The 27,617-nt window shown below is 36.9% G+C and overlaps 1 protein-coding gene across 1 annotated transcript; it reads left to right on the top strand.

Moving 5' to 3' along the window:
• Positions 1-1,208: 1,208 nt before the first annotated feature.
• On the top strand, positions 1,209-25,647 carry SEM1 (SEM1 26S proteasome subunit). Its single transcript, XM_003407124.3, has 3 exons — positions 1,209-1,408; positions 17,494-17,587; positions 25,448-25,647. The coding sequence occupies exons 1-3, from the start codon at positions 1,333-1,335 to the stop codon at positions 25,488-25,490; spliced, it is 213 nt and encodes a 70-aa protein (XP_003407172.1). The 5' UTR covers positions 1,209-1,332; the 3' UTR covers positions 25,491-25,647.
• Positions 25,648-27,617: the final 1,970 nt, after the last annotated feature.

Genomic DNA, 27,617 nt, shown 5'->3' with positions numbered 1-27,617 from the left:
TCTCACATAATTTTATTTTAAAATGAAGACTCAAATGGATTACTGTTTCATTGTGATTTATCTATTTACATATCTTTGAATGAACTATGAGCTCCTTGATGGGAAGAACCTTATGTGTACACTTCTGATTTTAGCACAGTGCCTGACTCACGGTATGAACTAATGCTACTGAATGAACAAATGCAATTTAAATAAATAAATACACGTGTCTAAATTTACAATAAGTCAATATATAATGAAAGTTACAGAATATATATATATATATATATATATATATATATATATTCACCCATGTTGTTGCTGTTAGTTGCCGTCAAGTGCATTCTGATCATGGTAACCCCATGGTAACCCTAACTACCCTATAGAGTATTCACAGTTGTGACCTTCCATAAGCAGATTGCCAGGTCTATCTTCCAAGATGCCTCTGGGTAGTTTTGAATCACCAACCTTTTCGCTAGTAGTCAAGTGCTTAACCATTTGTGCCACCCAGAGACTCCAGTATTCACCCATACTAAACATCCATATTACATACAGTTTCATATATTTCAACACTAGTTCAAATGACATTCAATGACAAAAATTTCAAAATTATACATTTTAAATGCAACACAATGTTAACATAAATTCACTATTTCATATTTTATAATAACATGTTAGAATTTATATATATATAAACTCTAACACATTATTATAAAATATACATATTCTAATTTAACAGGCTATTTTACCACAAAGTAACTGAGGAACACTGCATAATGGAAGAGTCAGGTAAACTGTCTAGCGCTACGTATCTATCTTTGGCTGTTGCTTTCTGAACCTGAATTTTCTGTGGTGTGAATTCCTAACCCCATGCTTGCAGAACTGGTTTAAGGACAGGAGGTAACCTATGTTAAAGGCTTTGCACTTGGGAGGCCTTTGGTGAATGTAAACCAGGCCCTTTAGCAGCCATTTCATCTCTCTAGATTTCCTTCCTCAGCTGTACACTAAATAAAGGTGATTAATTTTTCTACATACTGAGTCTTTTCTACTTAAGGAAACCTACTCTGATCTCAACTTTGGCAATTCAGAGAGTCCGCATAAAACGGTGAAGACACAAAATAATCCACCTTTTTTTTTTTTTTTTTTTATTAAAGGATCGCTAAATTCTCAGGAAGCGCGGGGCCGACCTCCAGTATCCCAGCATCCCCTGCGCTGTTCCCGTAGCTCTTGCCCCGAGTCTCTATGGTAGCGCCGGCCTCGGAGGCGGTAGCGGCAGTTGCGGCTGTTGGGAGAAAAAGAGTGAGAGATCTACTTTCCTAACTGGCTCGGTGGCTTTTGGCGCAGAGGGTCGCGATGTCAGAGAAAAAGCAGCCGGTAGATTTGGGTCTCCTGGAGGAGGACGACGAGTTCGAGGAGTTCCCTGCCGAAGGTAACCGGCTGGGCCCTGCTGGCCTCAGAGCCGCGCGGTCGGTGACTGGGGCGTCTGGGTGGATGAGGCGCGGGCCTTCGGACCCGGCTTGGGGTTTCCGCGGGACGCTTGGACCTCAGCAGCGGGCTCCCCAGGCTCCGGACGCGCGACCCTGTGCGCCTCCGGGTCTTGGCGCCCGGGTTACGGTGGAACTTACTGGCGAGGCCAAAGGGCTTCTGCTTCCTCATTGGGAGGAGCCACGTTGACCCTGTTCAGTTTCTTCCCTTCCCCCGCTCCCCGTATATGTCTACATAGTGTTTTTTTCCGTTTATTTTCTTTTGATTTCTTGGCCTTCCCTTGCTCTTAAACCATTCCAGAATTAAGTTGTTTGTTGCACCTGGTTATGCCAATGCTGGTTACTTTTAGGACGTTACAGATGAAACCTATTAAGTAGGATGAGAGGATTAGGTTTTTTCTAATACACTGTCCTGTAGGGTCGTTATGAGTCGGAACCGACTCGACGGCACTGGGTTAATACAAATATTGGTCACCCTTGTTGCTCATCATTTTTGGTCACTTAGCTTTTTTATCTTCGAGCTAACTTAAGAGTTTATAAGATTCTAAAACGTGTACTTTTTTATTAGTTTCATGGTTACTTAGAGGACCTTTAGTTTTCTCATTGTAGTTAATAATAGCAAATAGCTATAGTTAACATTATCGAGTGGTTACCACGTTGTCAGGCACTTTTCTTAGTGCTTTAATTGTATTAATTTATTTCATTCTCAAACTCTAGGAAGAAGTGGGTACTGGTATTACCATTTTTCAGATAAAGAAAGTGAAGCTTCGGATGGTTAGTAAACTTGCCCAGTGCCACACAATGGCTAAAAATTATGGAACTGAAATTGGGATACGAAGCCCTGAAGCTGTACTGCTTCTGTTTACTTGTTAGATAGCTGTTGCCAGTTACATTTTCAGAGTTATTTGCTTTATTGGCTAATGGTTATGAGTAGGATTCACATATTTATCTTATAAGCAAAGGAGATTACTGTTGGGTAGCATTTCTGCAGGTGGTTAGTAGGAAGAGAACTGTGATTAATGGTGTACTTGTCTGTAGTATTAAGCAATTATCCCTTCACTAAAATTGTCTTAAGTTGTACTCTGTCATGATCTTATTGTGCGTAAAACCACATAGCTGGAATAACTTGTTCTATTTATTTATAGCATACTTAATATAATTTTGTTTAGTGGAAATGAGGTAATAGTAGAGTGAGGTCTAAAACTAATCCATGTACTCTAATTCATCTGAAACTTGAAACAATTTTTCATATCAGATATTGAAAGTTTTTAAAAAATATTTTCATTAATTTTCTTTTTCTGACAATTAGGTGAGAAGAAAATAGCCCTTTAGATTCTCTTGTTCTCCTCTTTCTGTGCCACAATTGAGAGGTTTTTTTTTTTTTTTTAGGTTATTTAAAATGAACTTGACTTTGCCTCCAGAAATAATAGTATTTGTATAAAAATACTGTTATTCCAAGTATTGTATAATTTTCCTGTAACCAATGAAACTGCTGTATTGTCTAAAGAAATCAGGTGCACAGTACTACTCACCTCCCTACACTTCTGGAGAAACTGTTATTGATGGGAATCTGTCTGTTGAGGCGACAAAGGCTGGTGGTCCCCTAATGCTGCCAGCATTCTGGAGTAACTGAGGCACTCTCACCTGTGCCTAACAAAGTAGTACACCTTTTTGTAGTGGTCCTTAACCAGGGGAGTTTTTTTTTTTTTCAATCCTCGTCAACATTCACTCGCTGGGAGGGAGTGTGAAGTAACTACCAGAATTTAGCAAGTGCAGGACTTGGGAGAAAGATGTAGAAATCTACTCTGTAAAAATTACAGCCTATAAAATCCTATGGGGCAGTTCTACTCAGTCACGTGGGGTTGCTGTGAGTCGGAATCAACTCGATGGCACCCAGCAACAACATGCACCAGTCCTGCACAATGAAGAATGTCCTATGAAAAATGCCACCGAGAAACATTTAATGAGCATTAGATACCAACTATACTAAACAATCAATAGAAGTGTTCTTTAGAATCTTAAATATAGAAGGTAGACGTAACAAATATGTCAGATACTGCTCTAGTCTGTTTACCTGGTGCAAAAAGGGCTTTGCTGTTTGTAGTTACAAAATGTAATGTGTTGTGTGCTGTTGAGTTTATTTTCAACTCATAGTAATCCCATGTGACAGAGTAGAACTGTCCATCCGGTTTTCTAGGCTGTAATCTTTGAGGAAGTAGATGGCCAGGTCTTTATCCCACGAAGCCACTGGGTTGTTTCGAACCAGCAACCTTTTGGTTAGCAGTCAAGCACTTAACCGTTACCCTACCATGGCTCCTTAAATATAACATACCAAAAAAAAACCCCAAGCCCCATTGCCGTTGAGTTGTTCCCAACTCATAGCAGCCCTGTAGGACGGAGAAGAACTGCCTCATAGGGTTTCCAAGGCTGTAAATCTTTACGGAAGCAGACTGCCTCAATCTTTCTCTCCTGGAGCAGCTGGTGGGTTCAAATCACCGACCTTTCTGTTAGCAGCCGAGCACTTCACCAATATAGTGGACATGTAAATAATAACATCAAACATTTAATTTAGTTACATGGTGATAGCAAGAGATGGAGAATTCATGTTACTAAAAATTTTTTACGAAAAAAATATACAGTAAAACCTATGTAAGGTGGCAACCTGTCAGAAAAGGAAAACACAAAATATTTTCCACTACATAGAGTGATAGAAAAGTGGTGAATGCACCTTGTGAAAGGTGAAAAACTTGTGAGACCTGTAAAACAAAGTCCCGTTGAGTTCTGGCTTTCACAGGTTTCACTGAATAATGGATAGCAGTGTGCCTGTTGAATTCCATTAATGGTAACCATGTGCAACTAGTAAGTTAAAGTTTTTGAACCCTAGGATGAAATAAGCATGATGAATTTAGGATAAGACCTAGGTTTCAAGTCACTGTTCATTAGCCTTTACAATATCTTTACAGCGTAGAATAGTTGTACAGGTAACTGCTTATGATAAAAAATTGAACCTATAAAAAGTATAAATTGAAAAGTAAAAGCACTGTTCTGCTCTTTCTCCCCATTTCTCGTGCTTCAGTGGTAACCACTGCTAAATGATTTTTTAAGTATCCTTCCAGAATTTGTTTGTATATATCCTTTAAATATACACACCAAGGACCATATACTATATATACACTATTCTGCCTGTTTTTTATCGCTTAATATATTTAGAAAGCTCTTGGTATTAATGTAAAGATCTGCCTTATGCTTTTTAATAGTTGCATACTAGTCCATTGTATGTATGTTAAATAATTTAACTAGTCCCTTATTGATCAATATCTAGGTTTTTTAGTTTCTTTTTTTGTTACGGAACATGGCTGCAGTGTATATTTTTACATCTTTGTATGTGTGCACTTATCCATAAGATGACTTCCCAGAGAGGAAATTGTCAGGTCAGATTGGCAAGTTCATCATTATTTCTATTTTTATTAGAGTTTTTTTATTTTGATACAATCACAAACTTACAAAGTACTCGAAAGTATAGTACAACTTTTTTCCTTGAACCATTTAAGAGTTGCCAACCCGATGTCCCATTACCTGTGAATACTTTAATGTGTATTTCCGCAAAGATGTAACTACAGTACAACCATCAAAATCAGGAAATTTAGCAGTGATACTTTACTATCGTCTAATCCTCAGATTCCTTTCTGGATTCTCTAGTTGTCTTGGTCACGTCTTGATTCAGAATCACGGGTTGCATTTAATTGCTGTGTCTCTTTAGTCTTCTTCAGTCTAGAGCTCACATAATTTTGATACTTTTGAAGATTACAGGCTAATTATTTTGTAGAATATCCCTAAACTTGGATTTGTCTCGTGTTTGCACATGATTAGATTCAGGCTGTGCATCTTGGCAGGAATGTCACAGTTGTGATTCTGCGTTGTTGTTGTTGCATCCTATCAAGTGGAACATGATTCTCATTTGTACCATTACTAATGATGCTCACTTTGAACACTTCAAGGTGATATCTGTCAGGCTTCTCCATTGTGAAGCCACTCTTTTCTCTTCAAAATTAGTAAGTATTTTGTGGAAAAGGACTTAGAAACCATGTAAATACAGCATTTTTTTATCATCAAACTTTCAGTTTATTCATTTGCTTATATATATCACTATGGACTCATGGGTTCTCATTTTATTCAGTATGTTATGATTTGTTACTCTTACTTATTTTAATCTTCAAATTGTCCCGCATTTGAACCCAGGAAACCTCTTTAAGCTGTCTCTGTGACCTTTTTGACATGTATCTATCATTCTTTATTTCTGAGCATTTTGGCACAAGATGTTCCAAAATGACCTTGTATTTTCCCTGATCCAGCTCTGGTATCACCTTCTTCAACGTGGGTTCCTTTTAGTGGAAAAGGTATTTAGAACACAAGATCTGTATTCTGATTGCGCTCATTGCTTTTGAGATATCTCTGCTCATAGACCCTCTTAAATGTTTATGTATGTGTACACACATACACATTTTTACATCTGTGATCTATCGAGGAATCCTGGTGGCTCAATAGTTTAGGCACTGGACTGCTAACCAGAAGGTTGGTGGTTGGGAGGAAAGACCCAGTGATCTGCTCCAGTAAAGATTTCAGCCCAGGAAACCCTATGGGGAGTTCTGCTTTGTCTTATACGGTCACTATGAGTTGGAATCAACTGGATGGCAACAGGTCTGGGGGCAGGGGGCTGGTTTGGATGTTTGCTTTGAAGTTCCCCGCTGAAGTTTTTGGTCCCTGTTGGAGAAAATATAGTAGTATGAGAATACTATGTTAGATACTGATTTCTTAGCCATTGAATAGACATTAAATCTGTAGAGTATATATATGTGTGTTTGCATCATGATAATCTACAGAAAATGAAGTTTTAGAAAAATAATGTTAATCTGTTTTATACAGTGCAAGGGTTGCTGTGGGTCAGAATCAGTTTGATGCACCAGGTTTTTTATTTGCTTGGTTTTTAAGTAGGGGCATATGTAAATTTATCTCAGAATGACTAGATTTGGTGTAGCTTCATTTTCATACTCAGGAATGTAATGATGCAGTTCGCAGCTATTGCTGTTCTTTTTTAGTCACCAATGATGGTGAGTGGGATTTAAATACAATCTAGATCTTTTTTTTGAGCCATCAGCTGTTTTATTTTTCCGTTCATATAATATTTTCCATATACGTGCATGTTTTTATTTGAAGAATCCCTGTTGAATATTTGTTTATATTCAGAGTAGCATTACTGTTATAGAATGAATGAGAATTTTATGTTCCTGAAAACAGGTATAGAGTAGAACATTTGCAGCCCTATTTGGTATAAATGGAATTTCCTTTTTACTTTTCTCCAAAGTTGTATGCTTCATACTTTAAGAGATTTAGGAATGTATGTTGGGGAGTGGGAAGAGTAAGTAATTTTATAAACATTTTCTAAGTTGAGAGAAAACCTTTTTCATATTTAAATATCAAGGTGATACTTAGATTTGGGAATTTTTGATGGCTCAGATTTTTGATATTTAAAACTAGTCACAGATGTAATTCTCACTGGTAAAATGTGAACAAAGCCAGATTTTGGGACAAAGTCTTAAATAACCTAGAATTGCTAAAAACTTATGTATCAGTCATCTGTTATTGATAATTTCCAATTCTGACTTTTAAAAATATGGTAATTTTTTTTTTTACCAGTAAATGTGTGGAGGTCTGTACACTGAAGTAAACACAGCTGGGGCTATTTAATGATTAATCACAATCCTGGCAGTGCATTTAGTGTTGAAGGTATTTATAAGGTTACTTGCCTATTCCAGAAAGGAATTAGACATCAGTCAGGTATCCTTGTTTGATTTTATTATTTTGCCTTTAGAAAAAAGAAGGGGAAAAAAAAAAAAACCTACTTCTGGGTGTAAGGCTTTAAAAATGAGTGATTAAATATGAATAGCTATCAGTGGAGTGTTATAATTGAAAATTAAAACACAGTTCAGAAATGTTTTGTAATAGATGCCATTTGATGTCACCTGAATCCCAGAGATTACAACAGGCACAACTTTTTTTTTTATTGTATACATTTTCCTAGTAAAGTTTTAAGTGTTGGAAATAATATTTTAGCATATTACATCCTATCACTTAAGCTTTTTACATAATATGGCCCAATATTTTTAATTAATGTGGTTCAGTGTATAATCCTAGTTAGTAAACAAAAACATTTTTAAAGTTTTCCCTTAAAGTAGATTACAGATTTTGGTTTGTCAGTATGAATACCAATTTTATTAATGGTGCATTTATTAAGTAATTTAAAATAGTAAGTTGTTAAAAGACTAAAAGCCAATTTGAAGACATTTGAGTGACATCAAGTAATAACTATATTGAAATCAATATTTTGAATCAAATCACAATTAGATTGAAAGCTCCTGGGGGGTCTATATTTTTACTGTTGTGGAAAGGCTATGTTTAAAATGTTTTCAAAAACAATTAAGGCCCTATAGCACTTTTCAAAAACTTTGAATGTTAGCTAGCAGATAAATGTGAAATAATATTATTTTACATTGCTAACTTGAATGTTTTGGTACATTATCAGCTTTTTTCTTCTTTAAGGACCAGTAGGGATAGAAGCTATCTGGTTAATAATGTAGGAAGCTGGTTAGTTGGAATTGGTTCAGCCAAACTTGAAGCTTAGTGTTTCAGAACCTTAAAACAGTTCAGTTGTGACTTGAGTTATGTTACTCCCTTTACTCAAAACATAGTTTCCAGTTTTTATGTATTTTAATTATTTCATGGAACATTAAGCTCCGTTAGATGTCTTTACAAAGACTCCTTCAAGTATCAGTAAAAAAAAAATTTGACAATTCCCATTTCTGGGCTCAAAAAGGAGGGAAACTTTAGAAATGTAGCTACATTTACCCAGCTTTTTATTATCTACGTTATCAGGCACTTAGCTATTGTCATTAGGGTTTCAAATTTAATAAGATGTGGTTTTTACCTGAAGGTTTTGAATGGTCACTAAGAGGAATGGCAGTGTTCATTTTAGGCATCAGTGGAGGATGGGTCTAAGCTACGTAAGAGAGGAGCAAGTGGAAGGGTCAGAAAGAAGGCCACAATAATAGCCCACCAAGGGGAACAATCACTCCTAAATTAACAACAATAGGAATGGGGAGGGAGTGACTAACTCTGTAGAAACTTAGGAATTGAAATGGAAAGGACATAATGATTGTGATAGTTGAAGGACGAAGAGCAGCCAAGATGCCTCCCAAGTTTCTGGTTTGGGGAAGCAAGTAGACAGAGGTACTTTTCCTTTATTTGTAAATCTGGGCAGTGACATATCCAGGTACATAATGTAACTGGAATAAAATACCTATATTATGAGTTATTACCCAAGTAGTTTTAAGTCTCTATGTGCATAAGGAAAACCCAAATCAGGCCTCTTGTTGTTTCATGATTTTTCTACTCAGATTGAAATGTTCTCAACCATGTTTCTAATAAGGTAACTGCTATGATGAAGCTAATGGCCTATTTTAGAGAGTCTATAACTCATAATTACTGTCTTTTGGGGAGTGGCAGGAATCAAAAATATACAGTTTTTTATTTTTAGAGTTCTGTTGCTGCTTTTATACCCATTTGTTACGCACCTGTTGTACACACCTTTGTTGTGGATATGCTAGGTACTGTTTATCTCCGAGGAAGACTAAGAGAAGTAAAATGTAGTTGTTATTCTTAAGGAGCTCAGGTACTAGTAATGGATCCAGACATAAACTGATGATTATGATTGTATGATACTGTGGTAGAAATTTTACACAAACGAAACCCTGGGTGGTGCAGACGCTTAACGTGTTCAGCTGCTGACTGAAAGGTTAGAGAGTTGAGTCCACACAGAGGAGCCTGGAAGAAAGGTTTGGTGATCTACTTCTAAACATCAGCCATTGAAGGCCCTTTGGAGTACAGTTCTAGTGTTGACACACAAGGAGTCGCCATGACTTGGAATGGACTTTTTTTTTTTTAATCAGAGGAAAAGGGATTAGGGAAGACTTTCAGAGGAGGTTATTTCCAATCAATGTTTAGAAAACTATTTTTTCCACATTTTCCACATTCAACCCTATTAGAAAAGTTTTTTAAAGAATAGTAAAACAAATAGAACAATTAATTGTTAACATTTAACGTATTTGCTTTATTTCTATCATTCATTATCTCTCCATATGTATGTGTAGATATATATATGTTTGCAAGTAAGTTGTCAACGAAATAACATGTCACTCTTAAATATTGCGACACAAATATCATGAGAAGATATCCTTCATAAAACTGGTTTTACATTCACACCTAAGAAAATTAACATTAATTCAATAACGTCATCCACATATACAATCCAAAGATGCCTTTTACTGCCGTATTCGCCAATCCAGTGTTCAGTCACTTTACTTACGCATCGTATTTGGTTATTATATCGCTTTAGGCACTTTTTAGTATCTATAACAGTTTCCTTCTTTTTTTCTCTTTTTGTTTTACATGACATTGACTTACTTGAAGAGGCCAGTTGTAGAAAGTACAATCTGAATTTGCCTGACAGTTTCCTTATCGTTAGATTCAGGACGACGTTTTTAGCAAGAGTACTGCATGGGTGTATTTCTTATTGCATCAAATCAAGTGATACATGTTAAGTTGTGCCATCTATTGGTGATGCTAAGTTTCATCACCTGGCTTAGATAATGACTACCAGGTCTCTTCATTTTCCCCTTCGTAATGAGTAAGTGTTTATTAATGGATGTTTGCAGCTGTTCCTTCTCACTTTGAGTTGTGCCACATCAGCAGATGAAGGTCCCGAAAGCTTTATCCATCCACGTCATTAAGGTCGACTCTACTTTGAGGAGGCAGCTCTTCCCCAGTCATCTTTTGAGTGCCTTCCAACCCGGGGGGCTCATCTTCCAGCAGTATATCAGACAATGTTCCGCGGCTATTCATAAGGTTTTCACTGGCTAATGCTTTTCAGAAGTAGACTGCCGGGTCCTTCTTCCTAGTCTGTCTTAGTCTAGAAGCTCACCTGAAACCTGTCCTCCATGGGTGACCCTGCTGGTATCTGAATACCGGTGGCATAAACACACAAGCCTTCACAGTACGACAAACTGACAGACATGTGGGAAGTAAAGCTTTCAGGACCTTCATTTGCTGATGTGGCATGACTCAAAATGAGAAGGAACAGCTGCAAGCATCCGTTAATAATCGGAACCTGGAATGTACGAAGTATGAATCTAGGAAAATTGGAAATCATCAAAAATGAGGTGGAACGCATAAATGTCGATATCCTAGGCATTAGTGAGCTGAAATGGACTGGTATTGGCCATTTTGAATCGGACAATCAAATAGTCTACTATGCTGGGAATGACAGCTCGAAGAGGAAAGGTGTTGCATTCATCGTCAAAAAGAACGTTTCAAGATCTATCCTGAAGTACAACGCTGTCAGTGATAGGATAATATCCAACGCCTGCAAGGAAGACCAGTTAATGCGACTATTATTCAAATTTATGCACCAACCACTAGGGCCAAAGATGAAGAAATAGAAGATTTTTATCAGCTGCTACAGTCTGAAATTGATCGAACATGCAATCAAGATGCATTGATAATTACTGGCGATTGGAATGCAAAAGTTGGAAACAAAGAAGAATAATTAGTAGTTGGAAAATAGGGCCTTGGTGATAGAAACAATGCCAGAGATCGAATGATAGAATTTTGCAAGACCAACGACTTCTTCATTGCAAATACCTTCTTTCACCAATATGAATAGCGACTGTACACATGGACCTCGCCAGATGGAACACACAGAAATCAAATTGACTACATCTGTGGAAAGAGACGATGGAAAAGCTGAATGTCATCAGTCAGAACAAGGCCAGGGGCCAACTGTGGAACAGACCATCAATTGCTCATATGCAAGTTCAAGCTGAAACTGAAGAAAATCAGAGCAAGTCCACGAGAACCAAAATATGAGCTTGAGTATATCCCACCTGAATTTAGAGACCATCTGAAGAACAGATTTGACGCATCGAACACTAGTGACCGCAGACCAGACGAGTTGTGGGATGACATCAAGGATACCATCCGTGAAGAAAGAAGAGGTCACTGAAAAGACAAGAAAGAAAGAAGACCAAGATGGATGTCGGAGGAGATTCTGAAACTTGCTCTTGAGCGTCGATCAGCTAAAGCAAAAGGAAGAATTGATGAAGTAAAAGAACTGAACAGAAGATTTCAAAGGGCCTCTCAAGAAGACAAAATAAAGTATTATAATGACATGTGCAAAGAGCTGGAGATGGAAAACCAAAAGGGAAGAACACGCTCGGCATTTCTCAAGCTGAAAGAACTGAAGAAAAAATTCAAGCCTTGAGTTACAGTAGTGAAGGATTTCATGGGGAAAATATTAAACGACGCAGGAAGCATCAAAAGCAGATGGAAGGAATACACAGAGTCATTATACCAAAAAGAATGAGTCGATGTTTAACCATTTCAAGAGGTGGCATGTGATCAGGAACCAATGGTACTGAAGGAAGAAGTCCAAGCTGCTCTGAAGGCATTGGTGAAAAACAAGGCTTCAGGAACTGATGGAATTTCAATGGAGGTGTTTCAACAAACAGATGCAATGCTGGAGGTGCTCACTCGTCTATGTCAAGAAATATGGAAGACAGCTTCCTGGCCAACTGACTGGAAGAGATCCATATTTATGCCTATTCCCAAGAAAGGTGATCCAGTGGAATGTGGAAATTATAGAACAATATCATTAATATCACATGCAAGCAAAATTTTGCTGAAGATCATTCAAAAACGGCTGCAGCAGTATATCGACAGGGAACTGCCAGAAATTCAGGCTGGTTTCAGAAGAGGATGTGGAACGAAGGATATCATTGCTGATGTCAGATGGATCCTGGCTGAAAGCAGAGAATACCAGAAGGATGTTTACTTGTGTTTTATTGACTATGCAAAGGCATTCAACTGTGTGGATCATAACAAACTATGGATAACACTGCGAAGAATGGGAATTCCAGAACACATAACTGTGCTCATGAGGAATCTTTACATAGATCAAGAGGCAGTTGTTCGGGCAGAACAAGGGGATACTGATTGGTTTAAAGTCAGGAAAGGTGTCTGTCAGGGTTGTATTCTTTCACCATACCTATTTAATCTGTATGCTGAACAAATAATATGAGAAGGTGGACTATATGAAGAAGAACGGGGCATCAGGATTGGAGGAAGACTCATTAACAACCTGCATTACGCAGATGACACGACCTTGCTTGCTGAAAGTGAAGAGGACTTGAAGCACTTACTAAAGAAGATCAAAGACCACAGCCTTCAGTATGGATTGCAACTCAACATAAAGAAAACAAATCCTCACAACTGGACCAGTGAGCAACATCATGATAAATGGAGAAAAGATTGAAGTTGTCAAGGATTTCATATTACTTGGATCCATAATAACAGCCATGGAAGCAGCAGTCAAGAAATCAAAAGACGCATTGCATTGGGCAAATCTGCTGCAAAGGACCTCTTCAAAGTGTTGAAGAGCAAAGATGTCACCCTGAAGACTAAGGTGCGCCTGACCCAAGCCATGGTATTTTCAATTTCATCACATGCATGTGAAAGCTGGGCAGTGAATAAGGAAGACTGAAGAAGAGTCGATGCCTTTGAATTGTGGTGTTGGCGAAGAATATTGAATATACCATGGACTGCCAAAAGAACAAACAAATCTGTCTTGGAAGAAGTGCGGCCAGAATGCTCCTTAGAGGCAAGGATGGCAAGACTGCATCTTACATACCTTGGACATGTTGTCAGGAGGGATCAGTCCCTGCAGAAGGACATCATGCTTGGCAGAGTACAGGGTCAGAGGAAAAGAGGAAGACCCTCAACGAGGTGGATTGACATAGTGGCTGCAACAATGAGCTCAAGCATAACAGCGATTGTTAGGATGGCGCAGGACCGGGCAATGTTTCGTTCTGTCATGCATAGGGTCGCTATGAGTCGGAACCGACTCGAAGGCACCTAAGAACAACAACAACAATGAGTAAGTAATCTGTTCTGTTGTCTAGCCATTTTTTGCCCATTAGTTTAGCAACCATTGTTGATCCTTGCCTAAATTGCATTGGGGGTTGTATAATTTTCAAATTCTGTCAACCTTTCTATATTTATACACCTGAAAATTGTAAAGGAAAACATTCCTTTTCTCAAAGATTTTTAAAAAATTCAATGTATTACAATCCATTACAGCTATTCTTTTTGATTCTTGAGTTGTCCAAGATCTGGTTTTAAGCTGGTTTCTGTCTGCTTTTGACATGCTTTTGGGCGTAAAAAGATATTCCAGACTCACCTAGTAATTTCCCAGATCTGGAATCAGCCATTTCCCCAGGAAGCCACGTATGCTTTAAATGGAGAATGAATATTTGAGCAAATTCAGGGTAAGTCTAAGTCAAGCTAAGTATTAGGTCTGAAAGATGGCAAAACGAAAGAGAGAAGAGGAGCAACATAGAATACTTGATAAACAGAAAATTTTAAGCTATTTTAAAACATGAAGTGTAAAGTTTGGGCTGAAGAAGAATGAAGATTTTGTGGTTGTGCTTCATTGCCGTGGTTTTCATATTGGGGAAATTGTGTATTAGCACTTTAAGCTATATGACTAACTTGGGGGCATCTTCCCAGTGGATTTCAGTGTTAAGTAATTTAAAATATTTTTGTTTTAAAACATTCATTATGTGGTATACTATTCAAGTTATGCTTACTTTCTGTGTTTGCCCTCCCTCCCCCTATGTTTGTCCTCCCTCTCCTGCAATTGATTTCCTTGAGTGCCACTATGCCAATTTTTTTACGTTTCTCTAAAAAACAAAACAAAAATTAGCATAATGCACTTACAAAATACCTTGTGGGGGGTGGGGAGGGTGTTGTTGACAAACAGATGTAAAAGGTGTGCATTATTTATGTAAAAATACGGTAATATATATTTTTAAAATCATAAAACATAAATCAGTGTCAAGATTATAGCAGATAGGTCAACCTAAGTAGAACGAAAGCAGGATATGCCTAAACTCTTACATGTGAGATGGTTATTGTTAGTTGCTGTCGAGTGGGCTCTGACTCATGGCAGAATGAAACGTTGTCCAGTCTTGCACCATCTTTGTGATCGTTGATATGTTTGAGTTCATTGTTGTAGCCATTGTGTCATTCCGTTTCGTTGAGGGTTTCCATTGTCTTTGCTGGCCCTCAATGATTATTCCCTCCTGATGATGCGTCAAAAGTAAGCAAGTAGAAGTCACAAACACTATTCTGTGATTCATAGAATTTTCATTGACTAATTTTCAGAAGTAGATCAACAGGCCTTTCTTCCTAGTCTGTCTTAGTCTGGAAGCTCTGCTAAAACCTGTCCACCATGAATGACCTGGCTAGTATTTGAAATACTGATGACATAGCTTCCAGCTTCATAGCAACAGACAAACCACCACAGTATGACAGGCTGACAGACGGGTGGTGGGACCTGAGATAGTTTGACATAATTTAAAGAGTACAGTAGTACATCAAAAGACTTTAACAACAAAATAAAAAAGACTACAGATGGGCAGAAAATTTTTAGGAACTATGTATTGGGTAAGGGCCTAATATCCAAAATATGTATGGAACTTCTACAACTTAACAACAAAAAGACAAACAACCCAATCAAAAAATAGGCAAAGGTCTTGAACAAACACTTCACCAAGAGGATATTCAGATGACCAACAAGCACGTGAAAAGATGTTCATTAGCCATTGCCAAACCAAACCCACTGCTGTCGAGTTAATTCTGACTCATAGCGACTTTATAGGACAGAGTAGAGCTGCCTCATAGGGTTTCCAAGGCTGTAAATCTTTATGGAAGCAGACTGTCACACATTTTCCTGCAGAGTTGACCGGCGGGTTCAAACTGCTGACCTTTCAGTTAGCAGCTGAATGCTTTTAACCACTGCGCCACCATTAGTCATTAGCAGATGCATATCAGAACCACAAAGATGTATCATGTCATCTCTGTTAGAATGGTAGTGACCAGAAAAATGGAACATTTAACAGGTGTTGACAAGGTTGTGGAGCAGCTGGAGCCTTCATCCATTGCTTGTGGGAATGTAAAATGGTGCAGGCACTGTGAAAAACAGTTTGGCAGTTCCCCAAAAAGTTGACTGTAGAACTACCATATGACTCAGCAGTCCCAATCCTAGGCATTTATCCAGAAGACGTGAAAGCAGGAACACAAGTGGCAACCTGTATGCTAATATGCAGTGCAACACTTTTCACAATATCCAAAATGTGTAAACAACTGAAATGTCCATCAGCAGATAAGTGGATAAACAAAATGTGGCATATACGTAAAATAGAGTATTACACAGCTGTAAAGAGAAATGAAGTTCTGATGAATTCCACAACATGAATGAACCTTGAAAACATTATGTTGAGGGAAATAAGTCAGTTGCAAAAGGACAAATACAGTATGATTTCACTTATATGAAAAAGGGTACATAATGATGTCACTCTGGAGGCCAATTTTTATCAGGATCAAAAGAGTAGAGGCAAGAAGAACCTGTTAGAAGAATGTTAACCTTGTATAGGTAAGAAAGGGTAATGTAAATATCTGATCTAGAGCAGAGGTCATAGGAATGGAAAGACAAAGATAGATTTGAGAATGATTAAGGAGATAAATGGGTAGGACTTGGTCATGGAAATGCAAAACCAGAAACTAAACTCACTGCCCTCGAGTAGTGACCCTGTAGGACAGTAGAACTGCCCCATAGTGTTTCCGAGGCTGTAAATCTTTATGGAAGCAGACTGCCACATCTTTCTCCCATGGAGCAGCTGGTGTATTAGAACCGCCGACCTTTTGATTAGCAGCCAGCACTATAACCACTGCACCACCAGGGTTCTCCATGGTCATGGAAAGAAGAGGAGATTTAGGATGATTCCCCCGGCACCTGGTATTATGAATATGTTTGCATTTTTTCTTAGGTCAGGAAACCATGTTGGTTGGAGGTAGGGGAAGCTGGAGATCTAAAGCTCAAGGGAGAGTTCTGCAGTGGAGACAGATTTGGAAATCAGTAACATTGTTGAAATATATTACTCAGGAAGGTGGTAAAGAAGAACATGGGCCACGGACAGATTTCTAACTCAGGCATTCTGCCACATAAAATGCTACTCAAGAGCATATGGGAAGGGATGTAGTGGGAAGCAGCCTGTAGTTCACTATATGCCCTTTGGTTTCTGTAATAAAAATGACTAGAGATTTGGGTGTAGGAAAGTCTGTGACTTCTTGTGTTCTTTTTGTAACACAGTGTTCTGGTACTAGACTGCCTGAAGAAGTTGTTGGTTTACATATGTGTTTTCTGACTGTGATAAACAAAAGCTGAAATTTCAGTTTAAATCCTTGCTACCACCACCAAAAGGAAAAGAAGAAAAAATAAAATTTTGAAAACTAGAAACTATAACATTCTTTATGCATATTTATATTTATCCTTTCTTTTAAAAAATCTAAGTTTTATATTGATGTTAGCCAAATGTTAATGATGACTTATAGCTTAACCTAATTTAATGTTTATATGAGTTATCCTTTTTTTGTTTGTTTATTTGCCAGCTTTGAATTCTGAGCTGATATCTTCCTGCTGCTCAGCTTGCTTTAGGGCTGTTGGTGCTGTGTTTTGAAAGACTGTGAAATTAAAAAAAAAAAAATTTTATGTGAAATAGATCTTATAAAATTAGCCCAAGGAAAAATCAGGAAAGTAAATACCCTCCCTAAAAGTATAGCTTCTCATGCCTAATAGAATTCTTTTATATTAACCTCTATTTTAGATCTGAAGATTCAAGAATTGATAGAACAAAACAACATAAACTTTGAGATTTAAAGAAGAAGATTACCATTTCTCATAGATACGGTGTTAGATATTTTTGAATTGTGAGGGTGATTCAGTGATGAACTTCCAGGAGTTTTTTTATTTGTGGAAATAATATATGAGAAATATTTAGACTGCATCTGGTTCTGTTTTTAGACTGGGCTGGTTTAGATGAAGATGAAGATGCACATGTCTGGGAGGATAATTGGGACGATGACAATGTAGAGGATGACTTCTCCAATCAGTTACGGTAAGATTTATATAGCTCACTATTAATCGTTAGCATGAAATATGCAACTGACATATTATATTGGATAATTAATCTTTGAAATACATTTTTGAGTTACAAAAAGTAAGACATGTTGCCTTCATCCGTGTTTGTAAGCGTGAATACTTTGCATAATTGCATAAAAGTTTTATTTTTTAGTCCCTTTACAAACATAGTTAAATAGAATCAACGTGCTATTTTTTATCCTTGTGGGTTTAATTCTGTCAGCGTCAGTTCTCTACCAGTATTGAGTATCTCAGCAGAAATTAGAATCATAAAGTGCTGAGCTCTAATAGGTTGGTGATTCTCAAGCTGGGATGGAGATTGGGGTGGTAAGAGTGTATTTTTTCATATTCATGTAAAAACCCACCTAATTCTATTTATTGAGGTTAAAGTCGCCTAATATAAAATTAACCATCTTAAAGTGTACAACTCAGTGATGTTTAATACATTCACTATATTGTGCAGTCATCCTGTCCTGCGGTCATCATCTCTATGTAGTTCTAAAACATTTGAGCATTCCAAACAGCAACACCAAAACCATTAAGCCTCACTCCCCATCCTCATTTCTCCCCAGCTCCTGGCAACCTTGCTTTCTGTCTCTATGGATTTACCTATTCTGGCTATTTCATATAAATGGAATCTACAGTGTGTGATCTGGCTTACGTGTCTGGTTTCTTTCACTTACATAGGGTTGTCAAGGTTCATCTATGTTACAGCATGTTCAGTACTTTATTTCTTTTTAAGGCTGAATAATATTCCATGACATTTGAGTTTTTTCCAGCTTTTGGCTGTTGTGAATAGCACTGCTGTAAACATTCATATACAAGTTTTTGTATGCTTGTGTTCGGGTTTTTTTTTTTTTTTGAGTATATACTCGAGAGTGGAATTGCTGAGTCATATGGTAATTCTGTGTTTAACTTTTTGAGGAACCGCCCAGGTTGTACCATTTTACATTGCCATCAGCAATATATAAGTGTTCTAATTTCTCCCCATCCTTGTTAAAATTTGTCATTTTCCAGTGTTTTGGACATAGCCATCCTAATGGGTGTAAAGTGACATCTCCCTGTGGTTTTGACTTGCATTTCCTTAATGGCTAATGATGTTGAGCATCTTTTTATATGCTTGTTGGCCATTTGTATATTTTCTTTGGAGAAATGTCTATTTAAAACCTTTGCCCATTTTTAGTTGCACTGTAAGAAAAAAAAATTCCTTATATATTCTGAGCACTTATTAGAAATATGATTTGCAGATATTTCCTTCTGTTCTTTAGGTTATCTTTTCACTTTGTTGATAATGTCCTTTGCACAAAAGTTTTAATGAGATTCAATTTATATTTTCTTTGTTGCTTTTGTTGTCATATTTAAGAATTCATTGCCTAATTCAAGGTCACAAAGACTTATTCTGTATGTTCTCCTGAGGAGCTTTGTAATTCTGTCTTCTTGCATTAAGTCTCCAATCCATTTTGGGTTAATTTTTGTGTATAATGTGTGAGATAGAGGTCCAACTTCATTCTTCTGCATGTGGTTATACAGTTGTCTTAGAATTATTTGTTGAAAACCATTTGTTTTAGCCCCTAATTTTCTTTCTTTTTTTTTTAAATAGTATTTTACTGTGTTTTCAGTGAAGGTTTACATAGCAGTTTAGGTTCCCATTCGACAGTTTCTACACAAATTGTTCATTGACATTGGTTACATTCTTCACAGTGCCTGAATATTCTCATTATTTCCATTCTGGTTGTTCCATTCTCTAATTTTATTTTGATTCAGCCTGTGTTTATCTGTTTTGGCCAAAGGATTTCTAAATAGGCTGTCACATACTTTGCTGAAATAAAGATATAGAAGAACTATTGAAATCTTCTTATTCACTGGTCTAGGACCCTTGTTCAAAAAGGAAGTAAGATAATTTATAATGATTTAGATTTTTTTCTTTTATTTTTAATAAATATACAGTAGCTCTTGGTAACACTGGTAACACTGCTTTATGTGGGGAGAGGCCTCACAAGCTCTACATTCTAAAGACATTTTAGAGATGTAACAATTTTACCAATTTCCTTTCTTCCCTTTTTTTAAAAATAGCCCAATTTATGTTTACCTTTCACTGTTAGTCTGGTCCTTTTACAATTCTTCATAATTTCTCAAAGATTTCTGACTGATTTTTTTACTGTATCAGTTCTTTCAGTACTTCCAGTTGTAATTATTCAGAGCCTTGAGACTTTTTTAAACTAATGCAGTGTGGAGTTATCTGTTGTGGTTTTCAATTTCACCCAATGATGCTGCTTTTTCTTTTGTAGGTTTTTTTTAATTAACTTTTATTGAGCTTCAAGTGAACGTTTAGAAATCAAGTCAGACCGTCACATATAAGTTTATATACACCTTACTCCGTACCCCCACTTGCTCTCCCCCTAATGAGTCAACCCTTCCAGTCTCTCCTTTCGTGACAATTATGCCAGCTTCCAACTCTCTCTATCCTCCCATCCCCCCTCCAGACAGGAGATGCCAACACAGTCTCAAGTGTCCACCTGATATAATTAGCTCACTCTTCATCAGCATCTCTCTCCTACCCACTGTCCAGTCCCTTTCATGTCTGATGAGTTGTCTTCGGGAATGGTTCCTGTCTTGTGCCAACAGAAGGTTTGGGGACCATGACCGCCGGGATTCCTCTAGTCTCAGTCAGACCACTAAGTATGGTCTTTTTATCAGAATTTGGGGTCTGCATCCCACTGATCTCCTGCTCCCTCAGGGGTTTCCTTTTGTAGTTTTATGGATAAGATAAGAACAACACCTGTTGAGCTTTTCCTCTAAAATCTGTTAATATTACACCATCTATCCTAAGCACTGAACCTATATTCTTTCTTATTCTTCATCTATATGTGGTGCTCAAAGCCCTTTTTGTTCTTTTTTTTCATTCTGGGATTTAACTAGTGTTTTTTTTTTGTTTTTTTTTTTTTTGGTTGGGTGTTTACAAGTTCGTGCCAGTGTCTTTTTTTTCTATTTATCTTTGATTTTTCTCTTTAAAATTGAGGCACATCACAGAACACCCTGGTATCTTTTTTTCTTTATATGTATCCTCCTGTTTTTTCTCATTGGGGTCATATCAGGTCATTAGAAATTTTATTTTCAGACATTCCATCTCTGTTGAGCCCTGTTTCATGTTTTTAATCATGTCAGTTTTTCTTTTCTGTTATGTTTTTGAAATTTACTTTTTAAAGTTGAGGCCAAATGAGTGTTGTCTCTTTGTCATTCAAAAGAAATTTCTCTAAAGTTTTATTTGTTTTATGTTGGTCATTGATCAGAAATGGCACTTCTCTCATAACATTGTGTCAAGACTTTATCACAGTTTATCAAGGGTCTGTTAGCAATATATTGATAATTAGATTTCTCATTACTACTACATCTTGCTATTTTACTGGTTTGCAAATAGAGCATTATTTATATATTCTTTGTGGCTTGTTTTTTATAACACACCCCCACAATGCTCTTATGTTCTCTGTTGTGCTTCTGCCTTTAGGTTTGTGGGTTTCGGTAGGCCTATAAATCTTAATGCTTCTGTTAGTGAATAAAATTTTTCTTTTTATATCCCTATTTGAGTCATGAATTCTTTTCCACTAAGGTTGTCAATACTTTACCGGTGCTGTCAAATAGAGTATTTGACATGGTGATGGAATGTTCTTCAACATGTACTATTCAATATGGTGGCCACTAGCTACATGCAGCTGTTGAACACTTGAAATGTGGCTAGTGCAACAGAAGAACTGAGTTTTTTTGTTATATTTAATTTTAATTCATTTAAATACCACGTGGCCACTATATTGGACAGTGCAGCTTCAGACAGTGTATCCTTGCTTTTTAAAAACTTGTCTTGATTTACAAGCCTTCTGCAAAGATGTTCTTCCTAGTCTTTGTAAAAGCCTTCAAAGTCCTTAATGTGGTATCATAAACCATGGTAAGAACATGTTTTACTGTTTTCTGACATGAGTCCTCTAACTTGGCAGAGACAGCACAGACTCTAGAGCCATATTGCTGGGTCCCAATCCCAGAGCTGCCTCTTATTTAGCTACATGAATCTTGGGCAAGTCACTGAGCTTCCCTGTGACTCACTTTTCTCATCTATAAAATGCAGATGATAATTAGTACTTTACTCAAAGAGTTGCTATGAGGATTAAATGGTGGTTGTTGTTAGGTGCCGTCAAGTTGGTTCTGACTTAGTGTGACCCTGTGCACAACAGAAAGAAACACTGTCCAATCCTGTGCCATTGCCACAGTTGTTGCTGTTTGAGCCCATTGTTGCAGCCACTGTGTCAGTCTGTCTTATTGAGGGTCTTCCTCTTTTTCACTGACCCTCTACTTTACCAAGCACGATGTCCTTCTCCAGGGACTCGTCCCTCCTGAGAACATGTCCAAAGTATGTGAGTACAGCATTCTGACTGTACTTCTTCCAAGACAGATTTGTTCATTGTTCTAGCAGTCTATGGTATATTCAATATTCTTTGCCAACACCATAATTGAAATGTATCGATTCTTCTTTGGTCTTCCTAATTCATTGTCCTGCTTTTGCATGCATATGAGGCAATTGAAAATACCATGGCTTGGGTCAGGTGCACCTTAGTGTTTAAAGTGACAACATTGCTCTTCAACACTTTAAAGAGGTCTTTTGCTACAGATTTGCCCAGTACAATACATCACTTGATTTCTTGACTGCTGCTTCCATGGGCGTTGATTGTAGTTCCAAGTAAAATGAAATCCTTTACAACTTCCATATTTTCTTCATTTATCATGATGTTGTTATTGGTCCAATTCTTAGAATTCTTATTTTTTGTTGAGACATAATTCATACTAAACACTGTAGTTTTTGATCTTCATCAGTAAGCGCTTCAGGTCCTCTTTGCGTTCAGCAAGCAAGGTTGTGTCATGTGCATATTGCAGGTTGTTAATGAGTCTTCCTCCAGGTCTGATACCCTGTTCTTCTTCAGTAGCCCAGCTCAGATGACTTGCTTAGCATCCATACATCCAAAAATGCTGGATATCTTGAATGGTTTAATACTTTCGATATAGCAAGCTACTTACTTTCTCTGCCTGTTCCTTTAGTAAGTAGATGTAAAAAGAAAAAGACCACCTGTGTCTGCATGTCTCTAAAAGTCATTCTTTTTTGCTGCTTCTGATTTTTTTTTTCTTTCTACATATCAGTAGAAATAGGTAGCATTATGAGATTTCCCAGACCCTGCATCACATCGTACTTAAAAACTCCAAGAAGCCAGTACAATTCCTGATTTACCATGTCAGGGATAAAGCCACCACCATAAAATCAGCAGAGTACTTTCTTGGATGGTAAAGAGGAGGCCTCAAACCTACAAGTGACTGTTATTAGCCTTTTTCTTGTGTTGTTACAAAAGGAGTGCTGCTGCTTTTGCTTCAGATAGTCTACATGCATGATGTATGTCTTATACCTGTGGTGCTCTCCTTGTACCAAGGTTCTTGCCTCTTTCTTGTTGATTTTTTTCCATTCACCAGCCTCCTGATGTTAGTGTTTGTTTTGTTTTGGGTTTTGTTCTTAGTGGCCTTAATTTATTTTCCTTTTGGTTTCTTACATAAATTCTAGCAAATAACTTTCCATTTAGCTAATAGAAAACACTTCATCATTTCTTGGTGTTTATAAACAATTTATAAACATAATTGGTGACCATCTACTATTAGGGAGGCAGACACAAACCTTGAACAAATATGGTGTATCTGTTACTTAAATCTTAGTTGAAACTTAGGTTTGTTTTGTTAAAATAAGAGAAAGTGAATAATCTACACTGGTTTTGAAAAAGCAGCAGAAAACTTAGGTCTTATTATTTTCGTTTTAAATAGGAAAGGTATAAAATTTTAGTGTGAGATGAAATTCAAAGACTTGCCATATTCGCTAAAGATTGGTAACCAGTTCTTGTGGAAAGTATTTGAGGAGCTTTCTGTGGTAAATGCAAATGGATGCTTTTAATCTCTCCCTTTGACTGTAAGTTCTTACATTATTCCTACATCATATTCATACAACTTTCTCTCATTTAGTCCTGACAACAAAGAAGGAGATATGTTGTTATACATGAAGACAGACATTATAATCATTTTCCTAAGTGAGGGAAGTCCAAAGGAAGCAATTTAGTTGAACTTAGCAAAAGGAGAGGCACAGTCAGAGACTTGCACTAGTTTCTTGACTCCTAACCAGTGTTTATAGCACCAACTCATACTGCGTTCTATACCTGAGCAGAAGACAAGGATGATTCATTTGAATAATCTCTTACCTTAATACTATTTATGAAAATTAGGTCAATAATTATAAATAACTGTTAGAGTTTTAGGTAAGCAAAGAAGTTTGGAGAAATGAATAACAAATACTATACATCATTCCTTCCATGTATTTTTTGCATTATGTTTGCACTGGATAGTGTGATGGTTTCTGAGCCAAATTATACTTGAGAACAAATGTCTTTTTATCTTACTGGATGTAATGATTTAGTGTACATTAATCACACTTCATATTTATACAATATTTTATCAGAGGCTTGCCCACCAATAAATTTTCTTAAACTTTTATAAAATCTGGATTGTAGATGAGTTGTTGGTGATATATTGGAATGCTAGTTTACATAGTTGAAGCTTATTACAGGACGAAGCTTTTTTACTGGAAATGTTTTATATAAGGCAGATCAGCAATTGCGGTTGGCATTCTCAAAGTGTGACTGAAACCTCAGGTTGAATAAATTATTTAAAATCATTAAAAGTGTCTTTTTTATATGTGTTGTGTCTATACCAATGTGTAACTTTGACATTTTCATCTACGTTAAAATTAGGATCAAACAAACAAACAAAAAACAAAAACAACCCCATTGCTGTTTAGTCTATTTCAGCTTATCGTGAATGACCCTGTAGGACAGAGTAAAACTGCCCCATAGGGTTTCCAAGGAGCGACTGGTGGATTCGAACTGCCGACTGTTTGGTTAGCAGCTGAACTCTTAGCCATTGAGCCACCAGGACTCCAAATTTAGGAAAGTCTTATTTAACATTATATAACTTATTTAATGTATTTGTCTACATATAATTAAAACCACCAAAAACCCACTGCCATCGATATAAGGCAGAATAATTCTCACCCACCCTTGAATTTTATTAGTTTTTTTTTTTGGTTGGAGTAATGTATACATGTCAATATGAAAAATAATCTGTTTTTTTCTGTCTAGGATATACTTGTTACGATGACTATAAAATTTCTAAAGATTTGAAAAGGACCTCTGGTGGTGCAGTGGTTAAAGCACTCGACTGCTAACCAAAAGATCATCAGCCACTCTGGGGGAGAAAAGACTTCATGATCTGCTCCCATAAAGATTTTAGCCTAGGAAACCCTATGAGGCGGTTCTACTCTGTCCTGTAGGGTCGCTGTGAGTCGGAATCGGCTCGATGGCAATGCGTTTTGGTTAAAAGATTTGAAATGGATGTCTTGTGTTCTTAGCCATAAAGTTAATGATTCTCAAGTTTTAAGTATCTAATAGAAACAAAACATTTGTATGGTATTTGGAAGATAGCAATAAGTCCCTCACAGTTCTTCTATTCTTAAGAAAGTTAAAGATAAAAGATAAGCTTATTGATGGAAAAAGCAAAATTTAATGAGTGTTACATTGACTTATCCAGTTTCCTCCTTATATGGGTTTCATTTTAGGGACTAATGTAAAGCTATTAGATAGTATTGTAAATTGATGCCCCAGGCTTAGCTCATTGACTTAATCTATTAATTATGTAATTTCTTTTGAAAAAGTTTAATTTATCATGAATGCTTGCTGATGTTGTTCTTTTGTGTGTTTTATTATAGAGCTGAATTAGAGAAACATGGTTATAAGATGGAGACCTCATAGCATCCAGGAGAAGTGCTGAAGCAAATGAAACTTGAACTGTTAACTAAATTCTAGGACAGAGAACCCAGGATGGGACACTTTAAAAAATGTTTATTTCAGCATCTGCTTGGATTTATTTTTGTTTCTTGTAACACAAAAAATAAATGTTTTGATCTAATCTTGCTTTGGTGAAGAAGTCTTGATCTTTGGCCTGTAATCATAAATTTTCTCATACTACTGATGATTTCCCAGAACTTATTATATAGTGACAGTTAAATTTCATAGCATGATTTTTTTTTTTTTTTTAAATGTTAACTGAGGCTCAGAGAGTTTAAATGATCTGGAACTAGCATCTGATACCAATCCAGTATTTTTCTTAAATCATGTTGATTCAGTGTTCGTCCTGCTTTATAAGGTACTTTCATATCACATCAAACTTCATCTCATCTGTATTTTGATAGCTTAGGCAACATTTACTGAAATTTCTAAGGTGACCCTTTGAAACCTATGTTTTTAAATATTAACCATTTTAAATTTACTTAGTTTTTGAGCCAATAATATCAATGGTTAATAGAGTATTATTAATACTTAATGGCCAGAGCAGTTTCATCATAGTGCTAAGAGCAGCATCCTCTGATAAAACTGGGGAGGTGTACTCAAGATACTTTATCAACTTCTGTATATTTCTCAGGTACTGCATAGCAGATTCATTTAGTACAAGTAAGTTTTTGCAAATTAATTACTCTTGCCACATCTACTTTTGTGGGAGATTTGATTTGGTTTGCAAAGGGTTCTTTCTGATAAAGGAAAGAAGCTGATATACAGCTTTTAGTAGAAATACTTTTCAAACTTGAATGGCCCTCATTGAGAAGTAGAATCATCACTACTGATGAGTAATTTAACATGTAAAATTTATGTAACATGATGTAGTACAGACACCAAAATAGGAGTTGAGGACCTGAAATCTAAGTTATGTCCCCAAATGATTGTGAACACAAGTTTCCTCCTCCTAAGACAACCATAAACCTTCCTTGCCTACCTTCCAGAACCTCTGGATCAAATGGAGTAAGTAACATGAAAGATCTTTGGAAAATATAAATCCATTGTACATAGAAGTGATATTTTTGTAATCACATACCAAAGCACAGGCAGTTGTGTTAATGTAACATGTTAAGAAATATCTTGATGTATTGATGTCTCAGTATTCTGGTAAGCGGTTACAGAGTCTCCGTATCAGTGGTTGCCTTGACGATATCAGCATGGTGGCCACCTCATGTGACTGTGTTTAAATTAGTGAGATACAATTTTGAAACCTCAGGAATTGGGCAGAGGCTGTAGTGAGTTACCTCTAATTATCCAGTGCTGTGCCCTTAATTAAATATCAAATTTTTAGTTTTGGTGGTTTTTCTTCTAAGGATTGGGTACTGAAAATTGGTATTTGGCATCGGGATGATGAAGCACATCAGAGGTAGGAATTGAACAAGTCAGGCAGCTGAAGAAAATTTTATATAGGATTTACAGTTTATAGGTTACTTTGACACTGGCAACAACCCTGTGAAGCAGGCATTTAGGGCTTGTCTGTTGTAAACATTTTATCAAATAGAAAGCTGCATCTCTTAGAAAATAAGTTAGCAAGTGAAAAGGCCCACGGTTAAATAGCTGAAGATGGCAGATACAGAATTAGGGTTTCTGACTCTTAAGTTTTCTGCATGATAACTTCAGAAAGCGTGTGAGTTTTGGGTGTCATCAAAGTTTGATTCAGAGTTGGGCCACTTATTAGGTGTCTATTAGGCAGGTTTCAGAATAGCATGGTGACAGTTTTTCTGTTCTTTAAAATGGAGAGAAAACCTGCATGGAGCTGAACTAAAATAACTTGAATTTTCTAGAAGTGTGCCTGCAGTATAGCTGTGATCACTAAAAGGTCCTTACCTGTCCTAGGTCATGCTACTAACTAGGGAAGTTTCCTTACCACCCGTTAATAACTAATGCTATTATGGTGCTTACTGTGTGTTATGGATTGAATTATGCCTCCCACAAGTATGTGTTGTGGCACAGTGGTTAAGAGCTATATGGCTGCTAACCAAAAGGCTGGCAGTTAGAATCCACCAGGCACTCCTTGGAAACCCTATGGGGCAGTTCTACTCTGTC

The sequence above is a fragment of the Loxodonta africana genome, chromosome 8 (assembly GCF_030014295.1).
Source record: "Loxodonta africana isolate mLoxAfr1 chromosome 8, mLoxAfr1.hap2, whole genome shotgun sequence".
In the NCBI taxonomy this organism is placed as follows: Eukaryota; Metazoa; Chordata; class Mammalia; order Proboscidea; family Elephantidae; genus Loxodonta; species Loxodonta africana.
This window is presented reverse-complemented; position numbering and strand designations above follow the sequence as displayed.

Bases quoted from the DNA above. Each gene is read 5' to 3' on its own strand.
- SEM1 (XM_003407124.3), top strand. From the start codon at position 1,333: ATGTCAGAGAAAAAGCAGCCGGTAGATTTGGGTCTCCTGGAGGAGGAC. The intron at 1,409-17,493 runs GTAACCGGCTGG...TTCTGTTTTTAG, and splicing joins CGAGGAGTTCCCTGCCGAAG to ACTGGGCTGGTTTAGATGAA. The intron at 17,588-25,447 runs GTAAGATTTATA...GTTTTATTATAG, and splicing joins GACTTCTCCAATCAGTTACG to AGCTGAATTAGAGAAACATG.